The 24134-nt window shown below is 47.7% G+C and overlaps 1 protein-coding gene across 4 annotated transcripts in view; it reads right to left on the bottom strand.

Annotated features, from left to right (window-relative positions):
* Positions 1-24134, bottom strand: part of TTLL7 (tubulin tyrosine ligase like 7) — a 2250822-nt gene that overhangs the window by 1750726 nt on the left and 475962 nt on the right. For all 4 annotated transcript variants that reach the window (XM_069641609.1, XM_069641612.1, XM_069641610.1 and 1 more), the window contains one exon: positions 3747-3868. In XM_069641609.1, the coding sequence (XP_069497710.1) occupies positions 3747-3868 (122 nt within the window). The remainder of the gene's footprint in view (positions 1-3746; positions 3869-24134) is intronic.

The raw sequence follows: 24134 nt of genomic DNA, 5'->3' as shown, positions 1-24134 counted from the left end.
GACCAAGTTTTGGGACGGAGACAGCATTGCTGACAGTATGGTATGATCTGTTGCAAATGGCGGATAAGGAGGGCTTGTCCCTATTGGTTATGTTGGACCTGTCTGCCGCCTTTGATACAGTGGATCATGGGACTCTACTGAAACGTTTGAGAGAAGTAGGTGGGGTGGAGGAGTTAGCCCTTTGATGGTTTGAATTGTTTCTCTTTAAAAGAGAACAAAGAGTCAGACTTGGAGATTTTCTGTCAGACTCAGTACTATAAAACTGTGGAGTCCCGCAGGGCTCCTCCCTTTACCCGCTGCTCTTTAATTTATATGTTAAATTACTCATGGACATCCTTAGGAAGCATGGCATACATTTCCATTTGTATGCAGATGACACTCAGGTGTTCATGAGGATACATAATTTAGAGGAGACGTATCAGAAAGTGAACGGTGCCTGCAGAAAATACAAACTTGGATGTGCGGTAATCAGTTATTGCTGAATGCCAGCAAAACAGAAGTGGCTCTATTTGCTTCCAAATACCATCTGCAGAGGGAGCAATTACACTCCCCATGCCTCCTGGGGACACAGCTGAATTTTTCTAAGAAAATTAAGAACTTGGGCTGTGTCTGGGAGGATAACTTGGGAAGTGGGGCTCAGGTTAGCGTGAAGGTACAGGCAGCATTTTACTCACTACGCCTGTTGAAACATATCCTACCATTCATTGCGAATGATGATAGAGCAGTGGTTATTGGTACCCTGGTCAACTCGAGACTAGACTACGTAAATGCACTGTTTTCGATACCAGCCTATCAGCTGCGTAGACTGCAGGTGGTTCGAAATGCAGCAGTCAGTTTTGTACATAGGGTAAAAAAATAAGCCCCAACCTCTAATCTAAGGAGAGCCTTACATTGGTTGTCAATAAAGAAGAGAATTGAGTTTAAGGTTCTTTGCCTGGTCTACAAGTGTGTCAACAAAACAGGGCCACGATATCTATCAGACAAAATTAGGAGACACTACCTACCCGACAGTTGCGCTCAGTAGATCACAATCTGCTTCAGATACCACGTACCAGGTATGTGAGTAAAGGGCAGTGGTCGAAGTGAGCGGGAGCGGTTGGGAGCGGTGCTCCTCTACTTTTTTAAATTAAGTTTTACAGCTCCTATACTTTTATTTTTAAAAGAAACCGTTCCGGAACGGTTTCGTTTTAAAATAACAGTGTAGGAAGAAGTTGAAACTTGCACTTTCAGTGCACTGCACTGAACATTCCCTTTAACAGCAGGAAAATGTGTTTGGGGGTTTGGATTGTGTGTGGGAGGGGCGTGGCGATGAGGTTTGTGAGGAGCGGGGCAGGCCAGCAGGTAACATAGTTCCACTACTTCTTTTCTTACACCTCGACCACTGTTAAAAGGGACTGTAGATTTCTATGGTCCAAGAGCATGGAACAAACTACCTAGAGAAATCCGTGAGATTACAAATCTCTCGGCATTTCGTAGGGCCTTGAAGACCCATTTGTTTTGCTAAGAGTCCTAGACTTGAGTTGGTGCATATCAATCTCATATGATGAAGTGGATCAAGGCACAGTCTAATTGCAAAGGATACACCTGCGCCCAATTATGATTTATTTCATCCGGTGTGCGTTACAAATCTACAGATCAAAATCAAATCAAACCAGCGTTAGTGGCACTGGAATACCAGGTTGGCGTTAAAGGTGGGCAAGCCTGGTGGGGCCCAGGCCAGCCTCAGCCCCACCTGGGGCTCTAGCCTGACCCTCCATCTCGGGCCAGTGCATGCCTGCTTCTATTAGAAAAAAAGGGGCTTGTGTTTGCCTTTATTCCGACCGCCTGACCCAAACGTACTCTTCCCGGGAGATCATGTTCTTCTCCGCCACTCTCCTGACTTCCTGCATCCAACAGCCATTCAACTTTTCTGACGCAACATCTCTCAATTTACCATGGCCGCACAGTGCTGCTGCGATGCCGCAGACCACATTCTGTCCTTTATTCTTAGGTCATTCATGATGTTCAAAACCTTTAATTAGTGACTTAAAGAAACTTTATTGTTTTGCATGTCAAGATAGTGGAGACATAATGGATATGAACAAATCTTTAAATGGGTGCCTTGTGTTGCTCACTTTAGCTAGCGCAGATTTGCAAGGGGTGCTTTGCAAGCTCTGAGTTGGAAATGTTCCATCATGCATATGAAAGGCTCTGACTGCCACTGATAAAAGAAATCTGTTTGCACCATGAGCACCTTAACGACCTGCAGAGCCACGGACGCTGTGATTGTGTCTGCCTAGCTGAGACCTGGGAAACTGGCTGTGCTTGAATGTCTGGCATGAGCCGATTCTATAACTGCCTCGGGAGAATGAAAAAGGGTCAAGGACACGTTTCTTGAGCCTTTGAAATAAAGTTACGCTCTGTAAAAATGAAAGGAACTAGTGGTACGGCGTATCAATGAATTATACTACACTTCCATCTCTAAATGTCAGTGAATTGCTGCCCCCTCTCCCACTGTTTGCCAGCACTAAGGCTCCATTAACACTGTCCTTTAAAATGTAGTGGAGGGCACAAAATGCATGTCCTGCAAAATTACTTTATTTATGAATTCAATACCAAAGAATAACAGGGAGTGTCCTAATTTTATACCATAGCTGGTAAGATAGCTCAGCGGGTTGAGCACTTGCTGCTGCTATCTGTGTGTGATATGTAGGTTGCAGGTCCTCATCCTGGCAAGACTAACTCAGACGTTCCTCCTTCCGAGGTAAATAAATGGGTACCAACTTCAGTACACATTTATCGACATGCAAATATGCTGAATGTACAGTGCTTTGGAGAAAGCGTTTTGTGCAGCCATTGCACAGGCTTGGCCCATGGCGAGCTCCTTGAGCCAGGCCTGACCCTCAGGCTCGGCCCTACCCATGAAATCTCTGGATCCCCCACCTCTAGTTGGCATACCCCCCACTGTTTGTTTCTATATTCCGGTCCGTGGGCTAATCTGCTACTTTGTTGTGTATTCTGGGGGACGGCCTTCCTGGGTGTGAGACTGTGCAGCCTGTACGAGAACAAATTACTGCATATCTGTGGGGATAACGAGCTGGGGGAATCGCTCCTCAAGCACCCTCTGGTTCACATACCGGTACTCCGCCGGTCCACTCCAATCCAATCCCTGTGACTCTGTTATGCACACATAAAGCGTGGTGGGCACCTGTGACTCCCCACAAGGGTTAATTCACACGTTTAGGGATGGAATAAAATGTCCCAAATAGGGTGTGTATTGTCTCCAAACCTTCTTTATCTTCTTGCGCTTTGTTCCATATCACTAGTGCATTACTTAACTCTGATATATAGTGAACTACCAAGGGCCAGATTACAGAAACGTTGCCCCAGTGCAAATGTAATTCTGCAATATGTAACCACAAAAGCAAACATTGGTGCAAACTATATAGTCTTTCAATGCATTTTTGCACAAGGGCAATGTTTCCCTGGTGATAATTTGGAATGGTAGTAGCACTAGGGCAAACTAAGCCATGGTACAAACATGCAACGAAAGAGTATGTGTTTTGCATTAGTGCAATTTCTTTTCCAAATGCTAATACGTTGTACAATAGCATTTGCACGGGTGTAAAGTATCTGTAATTTCGTCCCAAAGCGTATACACATTATTCTTGACAGCACATCCAGTTATTCCAACTGAAAAGATTAAATACACGTGATACAATACCATATAGCCATTCTTTTAGATCCAATGAAAAGCTATTGCCTACCTGATAATTCCTGAGTTCTGCAATCTTTTCATGTTGCACAGAAGAATCGCTCCAAATGAGATTGGATGTTTCATCCTCATCTGCGGTCTTTAAAAAACCCGCCTCTTCTATCGCCAACCGAACTATACAAAGCAAGGAAAATGATAAATATTCAAACCAAGAACAGACAGCAAAATACACAGAGGTGAAGATTGTCTGCATTTCTTGTAAACCTTGTATGTTTCCAATAATCTGCGCTTTGTGCTTACAGTATCATTCTCCTTGTTCAATTGCATATAGTTAATAAATATTTCTGCTATATTTCTATACGAGAGAGTTCGAGTCAATTATGCAAATGCTGTTCCCATAGCATTTCAATGCACGAGCCACGGCATAATTAAGTGATCAGTTAGAACTGAAAGTATCCCCCAAATTGCTCAGATATCATAGTGAGAACGCAATTTAAATCTGTTCTTATGTTCTAGTTTATTGATGGAACATCAAGGCCGTGTTTACCAACAAAACAACTCCAAGAACAATCTATGCACTTTTGCTGAGCTTCTTTCTTTTTATTTTACAGTGCAGACATATAACGCAGAAGCAATCTCTTCAACATACAAAGATTTTAAGAGACTGACAGATCATCCAACAATCAAGATATACGTTATCACCGTTTACACAATTTAAAAAAACGGCATATCTATCTAAGGTTTCATCTCACATCCCACTTACAATATATGAATCCAGTGTTTCTGGATTAGCTCCACGGTCAATGGTTAATTTGGTGGATCATGAATGCCTTGTCAGAGTAAATTAGTGTGCGGAGGGGAAGATATAATTGTCAAAAGTAAAAAAGTGTAAACACCGAATGACGCATTCATATGTCGGCGGAGAATCTGGCATTATGTGCTTGACCACCAATGCCTATGGTTCAGACACTGCAACAGATTCTCACGGTCCTCTGTGCAAAGCAATGTCAAGCACAGGAATTAGAGCAGACCACGGATACCCGTGGTTGACACCATGACTGATTTTTGCCATGCCAAATGACCACCAGAGATCAGTATTAGGCTTTTGGCCGTGCTGACTCTATTTTAAAACACTGCCAGGCCACTAGCCATGGCCTTTGGCCATGTCCATTATACATGTCTTCTGCCCTAGCTACTGAGCACAGCCTTCTGCCATGACCACTCTATTTTAAAACACTACTGGAGGGGCGTGGCTAGGAGCCGACCGAAGAGCCTGGCTCCATGATTGCTCCTGGTCTGCCCCGCCGTAGAGGGAAATTTTAGCAGCATAAAATGTGAATTCAGCTCTGAAAATACACCTGCTGCAGCGTGATTACCAGCTGCCCCCGAATCGCAGGATCAGAAGCCGCGTAACCCGACCTCCGCAGCGATATCTACCTTCAAGTTCTGCGCCCGGCTGGCAGGATAAGAAACCAAGATGGTGATCGACCGGCCTGGGTGGCTGCGGCCGCGGAGGGGGAGGGGCCGCACTCTCCTATGCGGCCCGAGCCGGCATTGAGCTGCCCGACTAAGGTGCCGAGCTGTGGGCTGAGCGGAGGTTGCGAGACCGCGGCTGTCGGAGGAGGATAATCAACTGGGCTGGCCCGCCCACACAGCCAACAAACACCTGGCGCCAGGGGGCCCCCCGGGGCCATGCCTGCTGGTGCCCGGTGGGCGGAGGTGTCTCCGGAGCCCCGGCGACCCCGTGGGGTGGCCTCCCCGGTGCCGCTCCCTCCTGATGGGACCTCAGACCTGCGGCGCAGGACTGTCGGGGGGCATCGCCCCCCAGGAAGCTTCTTCTCCTTCCCTGAGCTGCAGGGCGGGGCTGGGCAGACCCGCAGGTGCAGTGTGCGGCTCTGCATCGCCCGGGGGCACGACCTGAACTCCCTCCTACTGAGACCTAGCGGGGCAGCCGGTGGGGGCAGGGAGCCCCGCATCCACGGCCCCAGCGACTCATCCTCGCGGTGAGCACCAGGGCGAGGAACCAGCGGGCCTAAGCACAGTGGATCTGGGGGCACTATCTTCACGCACAGCCCCGGTGCAGAGAACTGGGATCGGCATTTCAGCTGCGCCTGGTGCTAGACCAGAGGGGCGGCAACCTGCACCCGGCGTGGGACTGGGACTCGTAGACCAGCTGTGCCCGGGGTCGAACTAGAGATGCAGCAGCCCATACCCATCATGCCCAGCGGGTCACCACATCGTCGCACTGCTGCACCGTGAGGCCAAACCGATGGTGCCTCGGCTGGGGACTTCATCAGGGGCAAGTCTTCAGAGCATCTCGCAAGATTAGAACACCAAGGCAGTGCCATCCCAAGGATCCGAGAAGCGGCACATAATGCATGCAACCCCCACTAGCAGCAAACAGCTGCGCCTGGTTCGCTAGCCGTGGGGACTAAGCTCAGTGTGCGTAGTGACCAGCACCAGCATTTTTCCCGTCAATCGGACGGATCTGACACACGCTGAAGCCCCCATTCCTCACTCCGAACCGGTCTGAGCACAGGGCGAAAGGCTCATCACAGCTATTTCCATACCCCTACCAGCACCACCATGACAAAAAGCAGCAAAGCGGCAAAGCAAGCAGACATTGCGGCAATGATGCTCACCTTCAATCAGAGTAAAGCAGGAAAATCTGACTAAGCGCTGAGTACGTCACCCGGCAGCGCCAGCACAACTGAGGTGCCGCAGGTTGAACACTTCGCCACAAAATCAGATCTGGAAGATCTCCTGCTGGCACTTACCAAAGAGATCAAGAAGGGCACAGACGAAGTAACCAAGAAAATTGCCTCGATTAACAAGAGTAGAGGAAGTGGAAAAACACACCGAGGAGGTTGAAAACAGCCTATGCGACAACACATTTTAATTGGAGCGTAGCCTGAACAGAATAGCAGCCCTAGAGACCAGATGCAAGGCGCTCGAATCAAAGCAGGAGGACGTGGAGAATAGGTCTCGCCGGAATAATATTCGCCTCCGCAGGATCCCCACCACAATAACCGACGCTGAGCTCGAGGGCTTCACCAAAGACCTGTTCAGGTTTATAATAACATTACCAGACAGCGTCACTCTAGAAATCGACAGAGTCCACCGCACAGCGCCAAGGCAAGCATCATCCTCCCCTCCGGACGTTCTCGCCCGGATCCATTTCTTTAGGGTCAAGGAGGAGATAATGAGAGAGGCAAGATCCTCAAAGCAAATCATCTTCAGAAGTGCCTACATTGCACTGTATCAGGACCAGGATCAGGACTCTCCAGAAACGGAGGGCCCTCTGCAACCTAACGGAATGGCTGCAAGCACGGAAAATTCAATATCGCTGGAGCCATCCATCAGCACTAAGCTTCGAATGAGAAGGAACCCGCAGGTTGATCCGCAACCCAAAGGAGGCGGACCGGTTTCTGGGAAAAGGATCCACTGACGGGGACTCTGAGCCAGCGGCACAGTCCCAGTCACAGCCCGGCTCGCCCTCATCCAATTGCTGGTCACGCGCCAGCAGGCTCCGCAAGCCCCGGGGCCTCCGGAAGTGGCATGACCCGGACTGATCGGGGGTTTCTAGTGCTCCAACTAAAGCTGATGTGGAAGGTTAGTACCTTGCCCCCCGGAATACCCCTAGGACACACGAGCACCGACACTGCAACGGATCCCCCCTCTCATTCCGGTGTGGGGGTTTGGGGTCTCTGCTACCCACGGGGACACAATCCCACACCCACCACTATCTGCACCATAGGTATAATAATAATGTACTAGAGATAGACATGGCTATCTGTAGTTATCCAATATACGCGGTTATTGGGAAAAACAACGAAAAATAAAAAATGCTTCCCTGCCATCCCAGGCACTCACCAAGTGCCCCCCACAGCCCTCAAGGCCTCCTCGCCCCGCAGCCCTCTGCCATTCCTACCCTGTGTGGGGTCAGAAATGAGAGGCAGACACAAAGTGCTAATATTCTCAACATTAGCCATTTTATTAACAGAAAGGTGTTTGGATAAAGGCCTAACTTTCCCCTAGCCTAACGCGAGTGTCCCTTCCTATGTAACTAAAACTAAAGCAGGCTGACCTTGTGTCCAAACTAAATCTGACCCTCACACTAACATGCACAATCAAAAAGTGCAAGGTAAATGTTTATGACTTCAGAAAAATTGTTCAACATGTTCCGTTTCAAGATCAGTCTCTTAAAGGCAATGCAAATGTCTCTTTTACCTAATATTTTCCTCAGGATGACAAAACAAATGTCTCTTCCATAACCCTGGTTGGAATATTACAAAAGAACAAGTTCCGCTCTTACCTGGTAACGTTATTTTGATGGGATGGTCCGACGACGTATTCCATATCTATGACACACAGCTGTGCTGCTTTGGAAAATGTTCGGCGTCTGCGTCCTGCGTCAATGACGTCGATGCGCCGTCCTCGGGGACCTCCTCCGACGGCCGACGTCACCGGATGTTATAAGTAGGACGCACGACGCCCGTAGCCTCAGTTGTAGTTTTTTCCCAGAACGTGTGCCACCAGTCTTCTGCCAGTCTGACACACAAAGCCTTGCGGAAACGTAAGCTGCAATCACATAAGAAATTCTGTAGCGGGGAAGGTAGAGAGGGAGCGATATGGAATACGTCATCAGACCATCCCATCGAAAGAACGTTACCAGGTAAGAGAGTAACTTGTTCTTCGAGGGGATTGGGTCCTCCGATGTATTCCATATCTATGACAGACTCCCAAAGCAGTACCAATGCAAAGAGGTGGGAAAAGAATTTAGAAAACAGAAATTTAGCATGCCCAATGAAATTGCTGAGTAAAGGACCGCCTTGCCAAAGGCCAGATCCTGCCCCCGGATGGAATCGAGGGAATAGTGACGTGCAAAAGTATGTACCAAAGCCCAGGTGGCTGCATCACAGATGTTGCGAATAGGAACACCCCTCTGCAGGGCAGTGGTGGCAGCCATACCCCTGGTAGGATGGGCCTGTAAACCGACCGTTTACCAAGCGGTAACACTCAGAGATAGCCAAAATAATCCAGCGAGACAAAGTCTGTTTCGTCACATCCTGTCCCAAACGCTTTCCAGCGTAACCAATAAAGAGCTGATCGTCCACTCTGACCCGGGACATGCGTGAAATATAAAAGCTTAACGCTCTCCTAGGATCAAGCCTACTGAGCCTCTCCTCTTCCTTACCAGGATGTGGAGGATAAAATGCCGGAAGAACAACCTTCTGGCCTAAATGAAATTCCGACACCACCTTCGGAAGAAAAGAAGGATGAACTCTAAGGACAACCCTGTCCTTATGAAACACAGTGAAGGGTGGCTTAACTGAAAGTGCCTGTAACTCACTCACTCTGCGAGCGGAAGTGACCGCAACTAAAAATACAGTGTTCAGAGTTAACAGTCTCAAAGGGCATGAATGCAAAGGCTCAAATGGAGCACCCATCAGAAACTTGAGAACAAGGTTCAAATCCCAACCGGGCACCTGGATAGGTGACGGAGGGAACACATTAGTGAGCCCTTTCAGAAACTGAGAAATTAAAGGAATTTTAAAATAGGAACACTCTTCAGACAAGCGCTTAAATATGGACAGCGCCGCCAGGTAACCTTTAATAGTACCCACTTGAAGGCCCCTGTGGGCCAAAGAAAGCAAAAAAGACAGAACCATGGGAATTTCACATGGAAAAGGATCCACATTCTTAACCCTGCACCAGTCGCAGAAATTTCTCCAACGGCACAGGGATTTTGTTGCAGGCCTTCTGGCCGAAAGCAACACCTCCATCACGTCTTCAGGGAGGTCCCAATCCTTATACCTCAACCTTTCAGAAACCAAGTGTGACACACAGCTGTGAAGGTTGTGAAGGTTGAGGGACCTGACCTCTGGATGGAGAACCTGACCCCCCTCCCGTGAGAGCAGATCGTCTCGGTAGGGAAGACGACGTGGAGGGCAGATGGACAAGTCGAGAAGGTCCGGGTACCACGTCCTCCGGGACCATGCCGGAGCAATGAGGATCATCCAGAAACCGAACCTCCGTAACCTCCGCAGTACTTGCAGGACGACGGGGACTTGATGAAATGCGTACAGCAGTGGGAAGGACCACTCCACCACGAATGCGTCTCCTAAGGCTCCGTTTGGAGGAAATTCCCGCAAGCAGAACCTCTCGCACTTCCGGTTGACACTGGAGGCGAAGAGATCCACTTGAGGGGTCCCCCAAAGGGCAAAGATCTCCAGGAGAATCTCCTGAGCCAACTCCCACTCGTGAGAGATCGCGCTCTGCCTGCTCAGAGCGTCCGCCGTCTCGTTTTCATCTCCTGCCAGATGAACTGCTGAGATCGAAACTTCCTGCTGGATTGCCCAGAACCAGAGCTGCATCGCCTCCCTCCACAGAGGAAGTGACCCTGCCCCCCCCTTTTTGTTGAGGTAGTGCATGGCCACCGTGTTGTCCGTCAGGATCAGGACATTCTTTCCTCGCACAGTCGGCAGAAAAGCCTTCAGGGCTAGCCTGACGGCTCTCAGCTCCAACAGATTGATAAGGAGTTTGGACTCCGACGGAGACCAACGACCGCTGACTGTCAACTCGTTGGCATGAGCTCCCCATCCCGTGAGGGATGCGTCCGTCACGATCGTCACCTTGGGCCAGGGCAGCCAAAATGAAGCCCCCCTCATCAGATTGCCTTCGTCGGCCCACCACAGAAGGTCCTGGGTGACCGAAGACGGCACCTGAACAGGGTCCGACATCCTGCCGGAGGACTGAGACCACTGGAGATTGAGTGCCCATTGCAACGATCTCATCCGCAACCTGGCATCTGGCACCAGAAGAATGCAGGATGCCATGAGGCCGAGCAGTCTCAAGAAGTCGAACGCTGGGAGAGTCTAGGCAAGTTGAAACTTGTGCACCATCTGCTGAATGTGATGTGCCCTCGTCTGGCGAGGAAAACACTTCCCCAGGGACGTGTCGAGCACTGCTCCGATGTACTGGAGCCTCTGAGTTGGTGTCAAATGGGACTTCTTTAAGTTGAGGGAGAAGCCCAGCTTGTGGAGGGAGTGGCAGGTGACTGACAGATGATCCAGGACTTGCTCGGGAGAGCGTGCCCTGATCAACCAATCGTCCAGGTAGGGGTAGACGTGAATCCCCCCTTTCTTGAGGTACGCTGCCACCACTACCATGAGCTTGGTGAAGACCCTCGGGCGGAGGTCAATCCGAACGGCAGGACCCGAAACTGAAAGTGTGAGTCGCCAACCGCGAACCTCAGGTACTTATTGTGCTTTGGTTGGATCGGCACATGAAAGTAAGCGTCCTTGAGGTCAAGAGACACCAACCAGTCCCGAAATTGAAGGGCCTGGAGGACTTGAGAGATAGTAACCATCTTGAACTTGTCCTTCCTGAAGAGTTTGTTCAAACCGCGCATGTCCATGATGGGTCTCAATCCCCCGTCTTTCTTGGAAATCAAAAAATAAGGGGAATACCATCCCTTGTTCCTCTCCGCTACAGGCACCAGTTCTATGGCGCCTTTCTCCAGCAGAGATTTAATTTCCTGCACAAGGAGCGGATCCGGACTCTTCAAAGAGAGATTCCCCGGTGGATTGTCTTGAGGCCTCTGCCGGAAAGGAAGACAGTAGCCGTGGGTTATGATCTCCAGAACCCACACATCTGAAGTAATGGCGCACCATTCTGCAAGATGCTGCGCCAGCCTTCCCCCAACCGGCGAACCATGGGACATGGCCTCATGACTGAGCTGAAGCGGCTGCGGCGTTGCCTGAGGGCAAAGAGGGAACAGCCCGAGCGGCCTTGGCACCTCGAGTACCTTGTTTTCCACCTCTGGCACTCCTACGGTGGCCCCTTTGACTGGCAGCCCCTCTCGCTTTACCAAAGGATGAGTAATAACGAAAGGAACCTCCCCTCCATTGCTGTCCCCTAGGACGAAAAGGCAGAGGTCGAACTGCAGAGCCCAACGACTTTGCTGCAGCTTTGGAGGTCTGCAACCTCTCAAGGCTCTCGTCAGCCTTGCTGCCAAAAAGATGTTCCCCGTCAAAGGGCATGTTGAGGAGACGGGCCTGCACATCAGGAGCAAACCCCGACTTCCGCAACCACGCAAACCTGCATATCACGGTGCTTGCTGCCATGGACTGGCTGACGCAATCCGCCATGTCCAAACCCGACTGAACGGCCTCACACATAGCATCCTTGCCATCCTGAACCATGGCAAGGAAACCATCCCGTTCATCCCCTTCGGGAATATGTTCAGCCACCAAGGAAACACAGTTCCACAGAGTGTGTGTGAAACAAGACAAGGCACAAATGGAGTTGGCCGCCTGAAGCGCCATACCCCAAGCAGAAAACACTTTCTTCGCCTAGCCGTCAAAACGCTTGTCGTCCCTATCAGGAGGGATGGTAGGGTACGACGCCTGCTTTGCCGGGGCTGTAGCCGCCTGCACCACCAAACTCTCCGGAGTAGGGTGCTTGGACAAGTAGCAGGGGTCACTACTGGCTGGGCGGTATTTTCGTGGCAAAGACTTGCTCACTGCCGGGAGACTCTCCGGAGCAGTCCAAGCCGCTGCCACCCTTCTTTGCAGAGCCATATGGAATGGCAGTACCGGGTCAGTTGGTGGACCAATGTCGAGGATATCCATAAGGTCATCCTGAACAAACTCCCCTGGGGGAGCAGACCATCCTAAGTACTCAGTGACCCGTGACATAAGGCGCCGGTACGAAGAATCGGCATGAGTGCCAGGCTCAGGCCTACAAAACTCCACCTCCGGGGCGGTGTCCAGCCCACTAGCATCATGCGTGGACTGCCTCAGGTCCTCAAACTGGTTATGGCCCAAGAGAATCTCATCAGGCACCGTGTCAGGCACCATGCCATCAGAGCCCTCATCCACCTCTGAAATTAATTCCAGATGGCGGTAAGAAGGCACAGAAGTGGAACCAAAGCCATGCTTGACCTTGGCCAGAGCCTTCCGAGGTGGTTCCCCCGAGCCACGGGGTAGCCCCGTCGACACAGCCCCGAAAGGCCTCAAGGGCGTTGAGTGAATAGGCGCCAACGTCGACAGCATCGACGGCATCGACACAGACCTCGAAGGAGGAGCCCCAAGCGTGTCCCTCGACATCCTGGGTGCCGAAGGCGTCGACGACTTCCTCGGAGGCGGGGCCTCGAGAGAGTCCGTCGATGACCTCGGCGCCACAGGCATTGATGTCTTCTTCAAAGACTGCACAGGTTCACGCGGTCTCGAGCGCGTTGAGGACCGGGACCTGGACCGGGCATGCCGAGAACGATTCCCCTTGTCCGAGCGGGACCTTTCCCACAAATCGTCACGACCACCCGAGCCCGAAGGCGTGCGAGCAACGTCTCTTGGCTGATCACGACTGACCCCACTCAGAGGCGCGGATGGACCAGTGCCCTGCGATTCGAGAATCTCCAACATTTTCTTCCCGAAGGAAGCCCATTCCTCCGGTGTCGCATGCTTGGTGGGGTAAGCGACCCGCTGACGGGCGGAGTCCTCGGATGAGGACGGGGAAGGCGACCGATGACGGCGCTTCCAGGAGTGCCTCGAAGAGGCAGTGGAGTGGCGAGACCGACTCCGGGACCAAGATCCACTGGACTTCCGACGACGCAGAGAGTCGCCCCTTGAGTCGTCTGTAGAAAGCCCCGCAGACCTCGACTTCCGGGGCTTGGACACCTTACCTACCGATAACTTCTTCTTGCGCTCCCGCTAGGCTTTCGGCGTGAGCAACTGGCAGTCGACACAGTCATCTGTGTCATGGGCCCCCCCGAGGCACCAGAGGCAGGTGTCGTGCGAGTCCCTGACCGACATCTTGGACCCACAGTCCCCGCACTTCTTAAAGCCCAGACGCGGTGTGGAAGACGAGGTAGACATCTTCACGAAGAATAACTTCACAAACGAAAAGGTTCGAAGAACCGAGATGAACAACAGAAACTCCAAAGAGTCGAGGCGTACTGAGATTCACGAAGATAACACGTTCACGGAAAAAACGGAACTGAGGCTGCGGGCGTAGTGCGTCCTACTTATAACATCCGGTGACGTCGGCCGTCAGAGGAGGTCCACAAGGACGGCGCATTGACGTCATCGACGCAGACGCCAAAAATGTTCCGAAGCAGCACAGCTGTGGTGATTACTGTCATAGATATCGAATATGTCGGAGGACCCAATCCCCTCGAAAGAAAGTCTCTCCTAGTCTTTCAGGATGGCAAAACAATGTCTTTTCCACAACAATGGTTGAAATATGACAAGGGAAAGTCTTTCCTACTTTTTAGGATTTTTTTCTCCAATACTGATTAAAGTATGTCAAATGGGTATGGCAAAAGGCAAGTCTTTTCAAATTCTCTGGTTGACAAAATGTTCAATTGAAACAACAACTTAATATGACAAAGTTGTTTTTCAACACACCAGCTCAAAATGATTTTCCTGGTACACTCTCATGCTAGAAAACCTCTCAACTGAAAACTCTTGATATCCTGGTTTACTCTCCTGGCAGGAATAGCCCACTTTTGGCTCACACAGATCCCCTGCTCTACTCTCCTGCTGTCATGATCTCTGCTTCCAAAAGGTCAGGGTTTTCCCAACTCCCTTGGAAGCAGATCCATAACCCAGGTTCCGAGTGCCAACCAGTCCCAATTGGGACCTTTTGGACCCAGTCCTGGCGCCAGTGGCACCAGGCTCATAAATATGCCCAGTCCCAGCGCTGGAATCGCCGGGCTCATAATGCTTGGGTGGACTTACCTTCAGCAGACCATGCTGCTTACTTGCCTGCCAGTTGAGCCTCTGATCCTCTTCTGTTTGGAACTACTTTTCCTGTTGGGTGGGGCTGGAGCCACTCCCTAGATTCAGAACACTGGAACTCTTCTGGAAGGCAGGAACTCTTTTCTTACCAGGAACTCTTTTCTTACTTAGGCGTGGCTGTGGAAGGAGACACCTAAGCACTACAGGAGGCTATTTAAACCCCACCCGGTGGATGAATCTTGCTTTGCGTTATTCTGCAACCTCTGCAGCAGAACGCTCATCGTGTCTTCTGCATCCGGTCCTGGGCCTAAGGAAAAAGGCTTACCATCCTGAATCCAGTCTTCAGCAACACCTATAAAGACAAGAAAGAACAGGTTAGCATTCCGGCATCTGAAAGGCAAAGGCTTACCTACTCTTCGTGCGCTCCGGAGGTATTCACACTGCATTCCGGCATCTGAAAGACAAAACAAGGTGCGTTTAAAGACATTGGGGAACTTTAATACTCACGTGCCATTACTCCTTTCCACATCTAATCCAGTCGGTATTCCGGCACCCTGCAGCCGCTCCGAACTCGTACCTGCAAAATAAAAAGACAGTTAGAGCGCATAGTGAAGCAGGCAACAAGCGCTTACTTACGTGCTTCCAGGCGCTTCTATTCATCACACGGGCTCCATCTTCAACTCACTTCAGCCCGTCATCCGCCATCGCCGGAACCCTGCAAAACAAGAGACATCATTACTAAAGACTTTAAAGACATTTGAATGACTCGAAACTTACCGTTCGTGCAGTAAACGACGGACAGCAGTCCTCTGAAGTCAAGAGGCCTGCGCTACCTATCCAGTGAAGAAACTGGTTACAGCACCCTGCCCCGAGGCAGATGGAGAGCTCGGCATTCACTTACCTAAGGTGAGAGCGTTAACCTTTGGGGGTCTACAGGAGAGGAGAAGAGGAAAGAGATAGGGACACCCCAATAACCCCAGTTCATTAACCCCATATTTTCTATCTGCAGACATCTTACTCTTCACGTCAGGCATACAGTGCACAGAGGTCCAGCCCAAAGAGCCAACCGGGTGCTACACATCACCTTTGAAGATACGGTAGTCGCCCAGTCAAGACCGGCGCCTCTGCGAGAATCAGGTGAGCGTTACACCTGCCAAGTATCTCTTTCCAAAAAGATTCACTACCTGGTGCACTTATCTGGTCTCTCTTCAACATTCACATTCCTCTTAGATGTAACACAGTTATGCTCTTTCAAAAATACACCTTTGTTGAATTCAGGTATTATTTATTGTGATTTTGGAAATGCATAGTCCATATGGGACTCCTGGCAGTGCAGCTCTTCCTGTTTTTAGTTTGGTGTACAGACCCATGGGATACCCTTATGGCACCCATGGGTGGGGGTGGAACCCTGAGCCCCTAGTGTATGTTTTTGGGCACCTGTGTGTGGCCCACAGAACAGGGTATGGGCTGGTGGCAGCTCCATGCTGAATTTGACAGGTGCTCTGAGTATCCTCCATTTTGGGATATCCAGGTCCTGCCATTGGAATCAGTTGATTCCTGATAGGAAACAAGACGGCCTCTGTGGCCTCTTGCTTTCTATTGCCTCTTAGCTTGTTTCCCCAAAGACCTGGGAAGCCCTGACTCTGTCCCTTTCCCCTGACTGGCTGTTGGGTTGAAGCTCCATATATGGTGTTGTTGTGAAGTCCATGCCAGACTGGCTGGAGCCTTCCCAGTGACTGTATGTTGTAGGCACACCCTGTGGGTGGGAACTGGGTGAATGGAGTGTGTGACCAATATGCACTTCTTGTTGTGGATGTCTGGTTTCTGGTGTATGACACAATGACTGAGACAGCCCTGCCCGAAACTGGTATGAATGCAGCGTGTAGTGTTGAATGGCTGGGTACTTGTCCCAATACACATTCATTGTTGTGAGCGTCTGAGAGGGAAGAGTATGGCCTGAATGCACTGTATGCCTGATTGGCTGACTGACTGCATGAATGCCCTTCTGTATGATTGGCTGCTGAGTGTGACCCAGCAGTGTGGATGAGAGACAGAATAGTATACCTGGGGACCTCTCACCACTGGAAATTGTTCAGAAGCTGAGTTGACACTTGAAGAGTAACTAGAAATGCGTATCCTTGACACCCAGCTGGAAGAAGAACTGCTGCTGCATTTGTTTCGACCCGATCCGAAAGCTGTCGACTTCATCAAGGACTGATCTGACAGAGGACCTGGTTAGGCACCCTCTTCCTGTGCTCCGATGGACCATCGAGCACCGCTAACCTTCGCCGAAGCTTCCTGGAAGTCTGACCCTCGGAGGCTGCCAACCGGAGACGGGGACCGCCGAGGAAAACAAAGTAAATCACCCAGACATCGACGCCGTCGAAGTCCATTGCCGTCGACCAGGGTTCAGAGTATTGCCATAACCGCTGGAGGCCCGTTGAAGCCGGGTTGCCCAGAAGAGGGGACCGCTTGATGCCGTGCCGCCGATGACCGGAGCCGCACGCTCCTTTGCCTAAGACTTTTGATTCACGGATGCACTCTCACTGTCGCCCGGCTTATCCCGCCGGAGAAGGCCTGGCCGTTGACGCGCCAAGGTGTATCTCCCGGTGGGTTTCCCACCACCCAAAGATCACAAAGACTTCGATGACTCAACGCCCTTGTCGGGCTACAGTTCTTCAGAAATTATTTGCGGTCCTGAACTATCAAACACTGAGGTGCCCCACACACCTCATCCTCGTAGGACGTCGCCGACAAGCACCGCCTGGATCGACGCCGTGGTCTCGGCACCATCAAACTTTTCATCAATGCCGTCGATGCCAAGTTCACCTTCTTCGACGCCTCTTGACGATCCGTGGCTCCTGCTTTAAAGGGAGTCAGTCAAGAAGGATCCATCGACGCCTCATCAAAGAACTCTGCTCTACCAGGTACATTGTGGGGGTAGAAACCTTGTAGAAGGAAATAAGATTTATAGAACAATATATGCTCTGGGCTTGTGATATATCTAATTTACAGGTTGCCCAGGAGGGGGAATCTCCACACAGAATTGTGCCTAGTTGGTAGGGGTCAATAGTCTGCCCATTGTTCTAACCAACTGCTTTCCTCCTATATCTATTGTTGGTTACTTTTATTCCTTGATCTGTGTGACATTTGACCAGAGTATAGATGATGCACTTTAATGAGATTTGATAATAATTGTGGTACCACTTTAGAACTGTATATATTTGCCATTGTGGATTTTCTGAGCACAAAGTGAGTTATTGTGATAGTGTACATAACCTTTAATATTAAGGATATGCTGTGGCTCCGATATAATCATGAAATCAAAGACAATCTTTGTTGCTACTGTAAGAGTGAACCTGAACCAATACAACATTTATTAACAGCTTGTACAGTAACTACACTACACCGGTCTTGTCATCTTGAACTCTTATCCCCTGCTGATAATGATATGGAAAACTGGTGGGCATATGCAATATCTGGACACAACCTAAAATTGAGTTGCTCAGTTGTAGACTATATGGACGCGGTACTGTTGGATGAAAAAAACTTTAAAATGATGGATTTTTTTTTTGAAGAATGTGGATTTTCTATCCTAGCTCTCATTTTGTTTTTTTCATTGATTGATGGCTCAATGATTCAGTGATATAATGGGTTTTAACCAGAACTTTATACTTTTTGGTTTGTTCAGGTCCTTTGAAAGGATTGGAGGTGTTTTCTTCTTTTATCTGTTCTTTTGTAACAAAAGTCTAACTTCCTTGGTTACTTGCAATTAAGGTTTGTTAAACTGAAGTTTCAATAAAAAAAATATATTAATTATATGAAGACTGTGTTTTAACTAATACAGTGTGTGGACATTCCTTTGTGGGGGCTTGGGGACTACACTGTACTTAAGAACCAGCCTGCATCACCTCTTGAGAAGCTGGGCCTTGATTGCTCGACCAGCGCTACCCTAGAGAGAATCTTGGCTCAGGTCCTCTGTGCCTCTTCTCTGCCATATAGAGAGCAGGAGTACAGACACCCCCCTCCAGTCTTTACACTTATCCCAACTTCCCCATACTGACATCCCATATATGAGGGTTTGTTCAAGCTCTGCCTGTCAACCTTTCTTTCAATGTCTCTTGTCTATTGGCAATGCTGGTTCCAGGTTTCCCCCAACCAACATCTCATATCAGGAGAATCGTGACATATTTGCCTTCTCTTTTCAGTTCTATTTGATTGGTATGCAAAAATGCTTCCCAAATACTATAACATTTTTGCACGTCCCAGGGCCCGCTACTCTTTTAGGTTGACTCACTGGTTCACTGTGAGACTGCTGCGAGGAATGTTCAATGGGCAAGCTTCCCCTTCTTCGCAGAGTCTTGTTTGGTTCCCGTGTCGGCTTCTGAGTCTATCGGCGACAGAACAAGCGCAGCTCTGCAGGACTGTGTCTCACCTGGCCCCGTGGCGCACCACTCAACTTAACTTCACCCAAGTTCCTCTTCTCTGGTCCCGAACACTGCCAGCCTGCTACTGGCCGACATTCCCTGTTCCCCCAAGGCTCTTCTCTGTGAGTTTACCTCTGGCTCTGGACTCTCACCCCCCTCGCGCACAGCCTTTCTCCTCTCTGCTTCTCTGACCCATCAGCTGCAGGTGATTTTCAGGTTTAAATGTCCCGCATCATGAAGTGATTGTAAAGTGACTGGCTGTTGGGCTGCACGCTTCTACGCTGCTCTCTTTATTGTGTACCCAGCTGGATTAGTTTTCTTCAGACTTTGTAATTTACTTTTAGTGTGTTCGCACACAATTGGAATATATCTATTTGAACCTGGTACTATACTAACTGACTGCTACTCATTTAATTGGGATCGTACACACGTGTATTGCTCACATAATAAAATGGTGGGAAGCTTAAGGAGTGGAAAGTCTCTACATGAGACAAATCCACATGCTATGTAACACCACAGCCCCAATCTTACTGCACGACTAGTTTGGCACCCACGCCAGCTTATGTTATTCCACCATTGGCTTTCAAGGCAGAAAAACACACAATTCCCTACAGTCAACAATCTTTGGCGATGGAGCCTAACAATAGTATGGCTCCTTTCTCACTGCACACGCCTGTAAGGAAGGAAGCTTTGTTTAAAGTGCAAAATGACTATTGAAATTTCCTTAACATCTAACCAAGTAAAAGAAGCTGAAACCAACCAATGGCTTTGAAAATGAGGGTACTAACAAGAGGGTATTGGCATTTGAAAATGCCACTACTGATGTATCCATGCTGGCGCCTACATTACTTAATGATTGGGACAAGCGTTATCGCATTGCACTAAACCCCTAGCTCCCCAATAGTCTTCCTCCCCTCTGAAATTGAACGAATTTCTCTTCACAACTTGTATGATGAGGAGGAAAAGCTTGGGGCTGCAGCTCAATTTACACCTAGCTCGCCTACCAATTTGACAAAAGATACCAATCTAAGCATGGATTATCTACATAATTTACATCCATGTGGAAATCCACATGGAGAACAAAACAAGGAAAATAACATACAACCCAATGATGGCCCGTACTTTAATCCTTCAGACATGCAAAATTTGCCTCGTGAGACTTGTAAAGAGTCCTCCTTTTTTCCAGTTATTTCTAGCTTGCTTAACTTGCTAGATAGAGGGCACGAACTTAACTCATGTCTCGCTAGAAAATATGAAAATACTGGTGGCTGAGCTCACGGCTATAGTGAGCAAGATAGAGGGCTTTACGTCTGCTCAGATATATTACCATTCTGAAAAAGCTAAACGAACAGACTCAGCCCTACTAAAATTGTTGCATCAGGCTGCCTGTGTTGTAAGCAATCAATCCACCCAAATATATGATGGTGATTTGGGTGACACTATATGCGGGCATTATTACGCAAATGCTGTCATGAAGGAAACAGGCATGAATCAAACATCCAATGAGGATACTTCAAATTCTATTATTGACGCCATCCAAGTAAATTCACTTAAACTTGATGACGTCTTCCGTTTCTTAATTTCAGGAAGACATGCTGTGGTGAAAAATTATGTTTGCACTGACGACCATGTCATGACTAAACCTGATAAGTCAATAACCATGCCTGATAGTCCATCACCATTGGTGACTATCATTGAACAAACGGCGTGCAATGATGATCCAAAATTAAAATCTGTGATTGCATTCGTATATCCCACCTTAGATAATTACACTTCAGACATAGATGAAGATAAAAATCAATTGACTTTCTCCTGCAAAATGCAGAGTGCTCACTTGAGGGCCTTGAAACGAAATAAAAAAACAAATAAAAAAATCAGGTGGTGACATTATGGACCAAGACACAAAAAAGGCTAAAAAACAAAAAAAATCTACACACATGAAAGCCACTGATGAGACAGTACAATCTTCTAAATCCCTCGAGGGCGAATCACAAATAGATCAAACTTAGCTTAACAGTGAATCAAAGACGGCTCTCTACTTGGATACTAGCGAGGCAAAAGGAAATGGCCGCATTCAAACCAAGTTTGGGAGTCTGACTAACTCAGTTAAGCATCAAAATCTCCCTCTGAGCTGCAATTAAAAAGGGTAAGTGGTCAACTATTCAGTTACTATTCTGTGATCAGTAAAAAGAAAACTAAAAATTTCAAAACTGTACAGGATTGCGAACCTGGGACTAGTTGCCACAACAAGCAGGCTACCAATACAAACACACTTGTTGCGACACCTACTCCTATTAAGACAGCGGTGTGTGCAACTCCACCGACGGTGCTTGCAAAAGTACTTGACCATGCGACTCATTCACCTTAAAGTCATTTGACCTCAGTAGCATCAGCTATGTTGCAGCCCAAGGACGCTGCTCAAAAGCAGATGCAAGGGTCGAATATGGTCAACACCGACTCAGACTCAGTAGTTCCTCAATCACACATTAAAGAAAGGGACGAGGAAGAGTTTGATAAATCCTTTATGTATATAATGGGATGGTCTAGTGACCCCAAAATCAACGGATGTCAGCGATGAAACAGATCCTTTTTGTTTAACAAATTTAGAGGCTGCCCCCAATTGCGCACACTGATATAAGAAGATATAGAGTGGCTTCGCTTGGCTAACCATAACAACTACAAGATGATATGTGCCCCATTTTCGTTAATCATCCTCAAGCTGGTGTGGGAACACAGAGAGGAATTCAAAATGCAGGGGCTTGACATTTGTCTTTTTTCGATCAAACGAAGAAGCAACTTTGTTTCTTGAGGAACAAATTGAGACTCCCTTGTAGGCAAACAAACAAGGGGACTTAAACTCAAATCCTCAACCGGAAGATGTATTGGTTGATCAGATTTCTTCATTGATAGGATCTGCCACAAATTTCACGTGGTTAGCTCTTTTGCTCTCAACAATAATTTAGATGACCAAAAATTCAAAGAAATCCTAGCTGTGTGGCATTCCGGTTGGTGTCCTGGAATTGCTGCGGGTAAAAAAAAACTTTGAAGCATGGCTGGCAGCTCTGCCATGTGATGATTATCCTGCTGTAATTTTACTGCAAGAAACAATGTGCTCTCATGTTTTTGACTGATGGGTTTACCTGTTATTCTGTACATGCAACAAAGGCATCCCTCGGGCGTCGAGTGGTGGTATAGCAATGTTATTGAATAATGCTACCAAATATAAGGCCTTTGTGGTTTTCTCCTCACCTTTGTTGTTGGCACTTGAATAGAGTTCTATAGGTAAACCTTTTGGTGAGATGATTATAGTTTGTATATATTTGAATCCAGCAAAACAACGTTTTGAAACTCTTCTTGATGACATAGATAAAGTCTTAGAATATGCCTATTTAAAAAACCCTGAGTTACAATTTATTTTGGGAGGTGATTTTAACTTTGTACAACTGCCGTCACCAATAGCGAATCTGCTAAATGTTCACTGCGCCAACAGCAAGCTGCTAAAAGAGGTAGCTTATGGGAGAAGCATTTAATTGAATGGAACATCTTTGTAGTACTTTTTGATGATGATATAACACTAGCTACTTGGTCGAAACCAAGATTGTTATAGATTATTTTTTTGTGACATCTTATTTGTTATCTATGACCGACAAGGTAAAGGCACGCAAATGCACCTTGAATGATCATGTACCCCTCGTGCTCTCAATTAATCAGAAAAGTGAATTGCAACAAAAAATCTCTATTTTAAGATTGATAGACACTAATCGGGTCCATCATTTGGTTAGATGGAATTCGTGCACATGCAGGGAATTTACTTTCATAGTAAATAGGCTAATTTGGAAAGAGCACTTAAAAGAAAACTTTAATATTACCATTAGGGAGGAATGGAATAACACTCTAATGCAAGATACTTTGCATACCTTATCTTCTCATGATCAAACTTCAAGTAATACTTCTGTGTGTTGTTTGAATCACACATTAGCGATAATAGCAAAAAATAAGAACTGTGACCTTAGAGCACTCAAGCGCAGTGCCGTGGAGTTTTCCCACTACAAGCACATTAAAAATAGGATACAAGCAAAGTATCACTCCTTGATTAAAGTGACCAAACACCACTTTCACAATATACAAAATCAAGCTATTGTGACATTATTATGTAAAAGGGACTCACGTAAATATGGTCTATTTTGAATGAAAAACAAAAGGTTAACCAAAACGCTCTCGCATCTTTTATCTCAGCTGATAATTGGAATAGCTATATTGGCGACAAATTTAAACTCCCCAAGATTTCTGAAGCTTTTGACTCTGGGATTTTGAGTTTAATATGTGAGGATTCTATACGATTCACGAGAGACGAGATAGTGCTTGCTATCAAAAAGTTAAAACCCTCTAAAGCACCCAGTCATGATGGGATTCCGGCATGTCTATTTAAATCAGAACCAATGTTTTGGCCACTGTCTTACATAATAAATTCAATAACATCTTGTCAACCAACCACATTCCGAAATCTTGGCAAAATGCAATAGTCATCCCTATTTTCAAAAAGGGGTGACCCTAACAATCCGGCCAACTTTTGCCCCATCGCTTTGATGGATGCATCAGCCAAAGTTTTTGCGATTTGTTATTATCTCTTCTGCAAATGTTCATCACTGCTAACGATATATATTCCAAATACCAGGTTGGTTTCCGTAAGGAAATGGGTACCTCACTGAATGCCACAATTATAGCTCACATTATAGCTAAGTCCAAACAACCATATGCTGTACCCATTTATATGGCTGCCCTTGATCTCTCGCGTGCGTTTGACACTATAATTAGAAAGCTCTTATGGGCTAAACTTTTGGCCCTTGGTTTCGCTCCTAGATTGATCCAACGGGTAGCCTTGTTGCATAGTGATACTTTGTTTCAAGTCCGAATCACCAACTCAGGCGCTTTGACATCGCCTATTGTCACTATGACTGGTGAAAGGCAAGGCTGCAATTTGGCAGCCACCATCTTTAGTATTTAAGTGATATGGATCAACTTTGGCAAGATTCAGCTATGTATCCAATCCGCCTGGGAGATATTAAAATAAACTGGTTATGTTTTGTAGACGACATTCTTCTTATGGATCGCACTCCATCTGGGCTGCAGTATAAATTAAATCATTTTGAGAAATATGCTGAACAATTTAGTGGTAAACTCGGAAAAATCTAAAATCATCATATTCTCAAATAGGAAAAAGATTAAATCTTATACTTGGTCCACTGGACAAGAACAAATTGATCGGAA

This window comes from Ambystoma mexicanum, chromosome 1q (assembly GCF_040938575.1).
Source record: "Ambystoma mexicanum isolate Mex_15411 chromosome 1q, UKY_AmexF1_1, whole genome shotgun sequence".
NCBI lineage: Eukaryota > Metazoa > Chordata > Amphibia > Caudata > Ambystomatidae > Ambystoma > Ambystoma mexicanum.
This window is presented reverse-complemented; position numbering and strand designations above follow the sequence as displayed.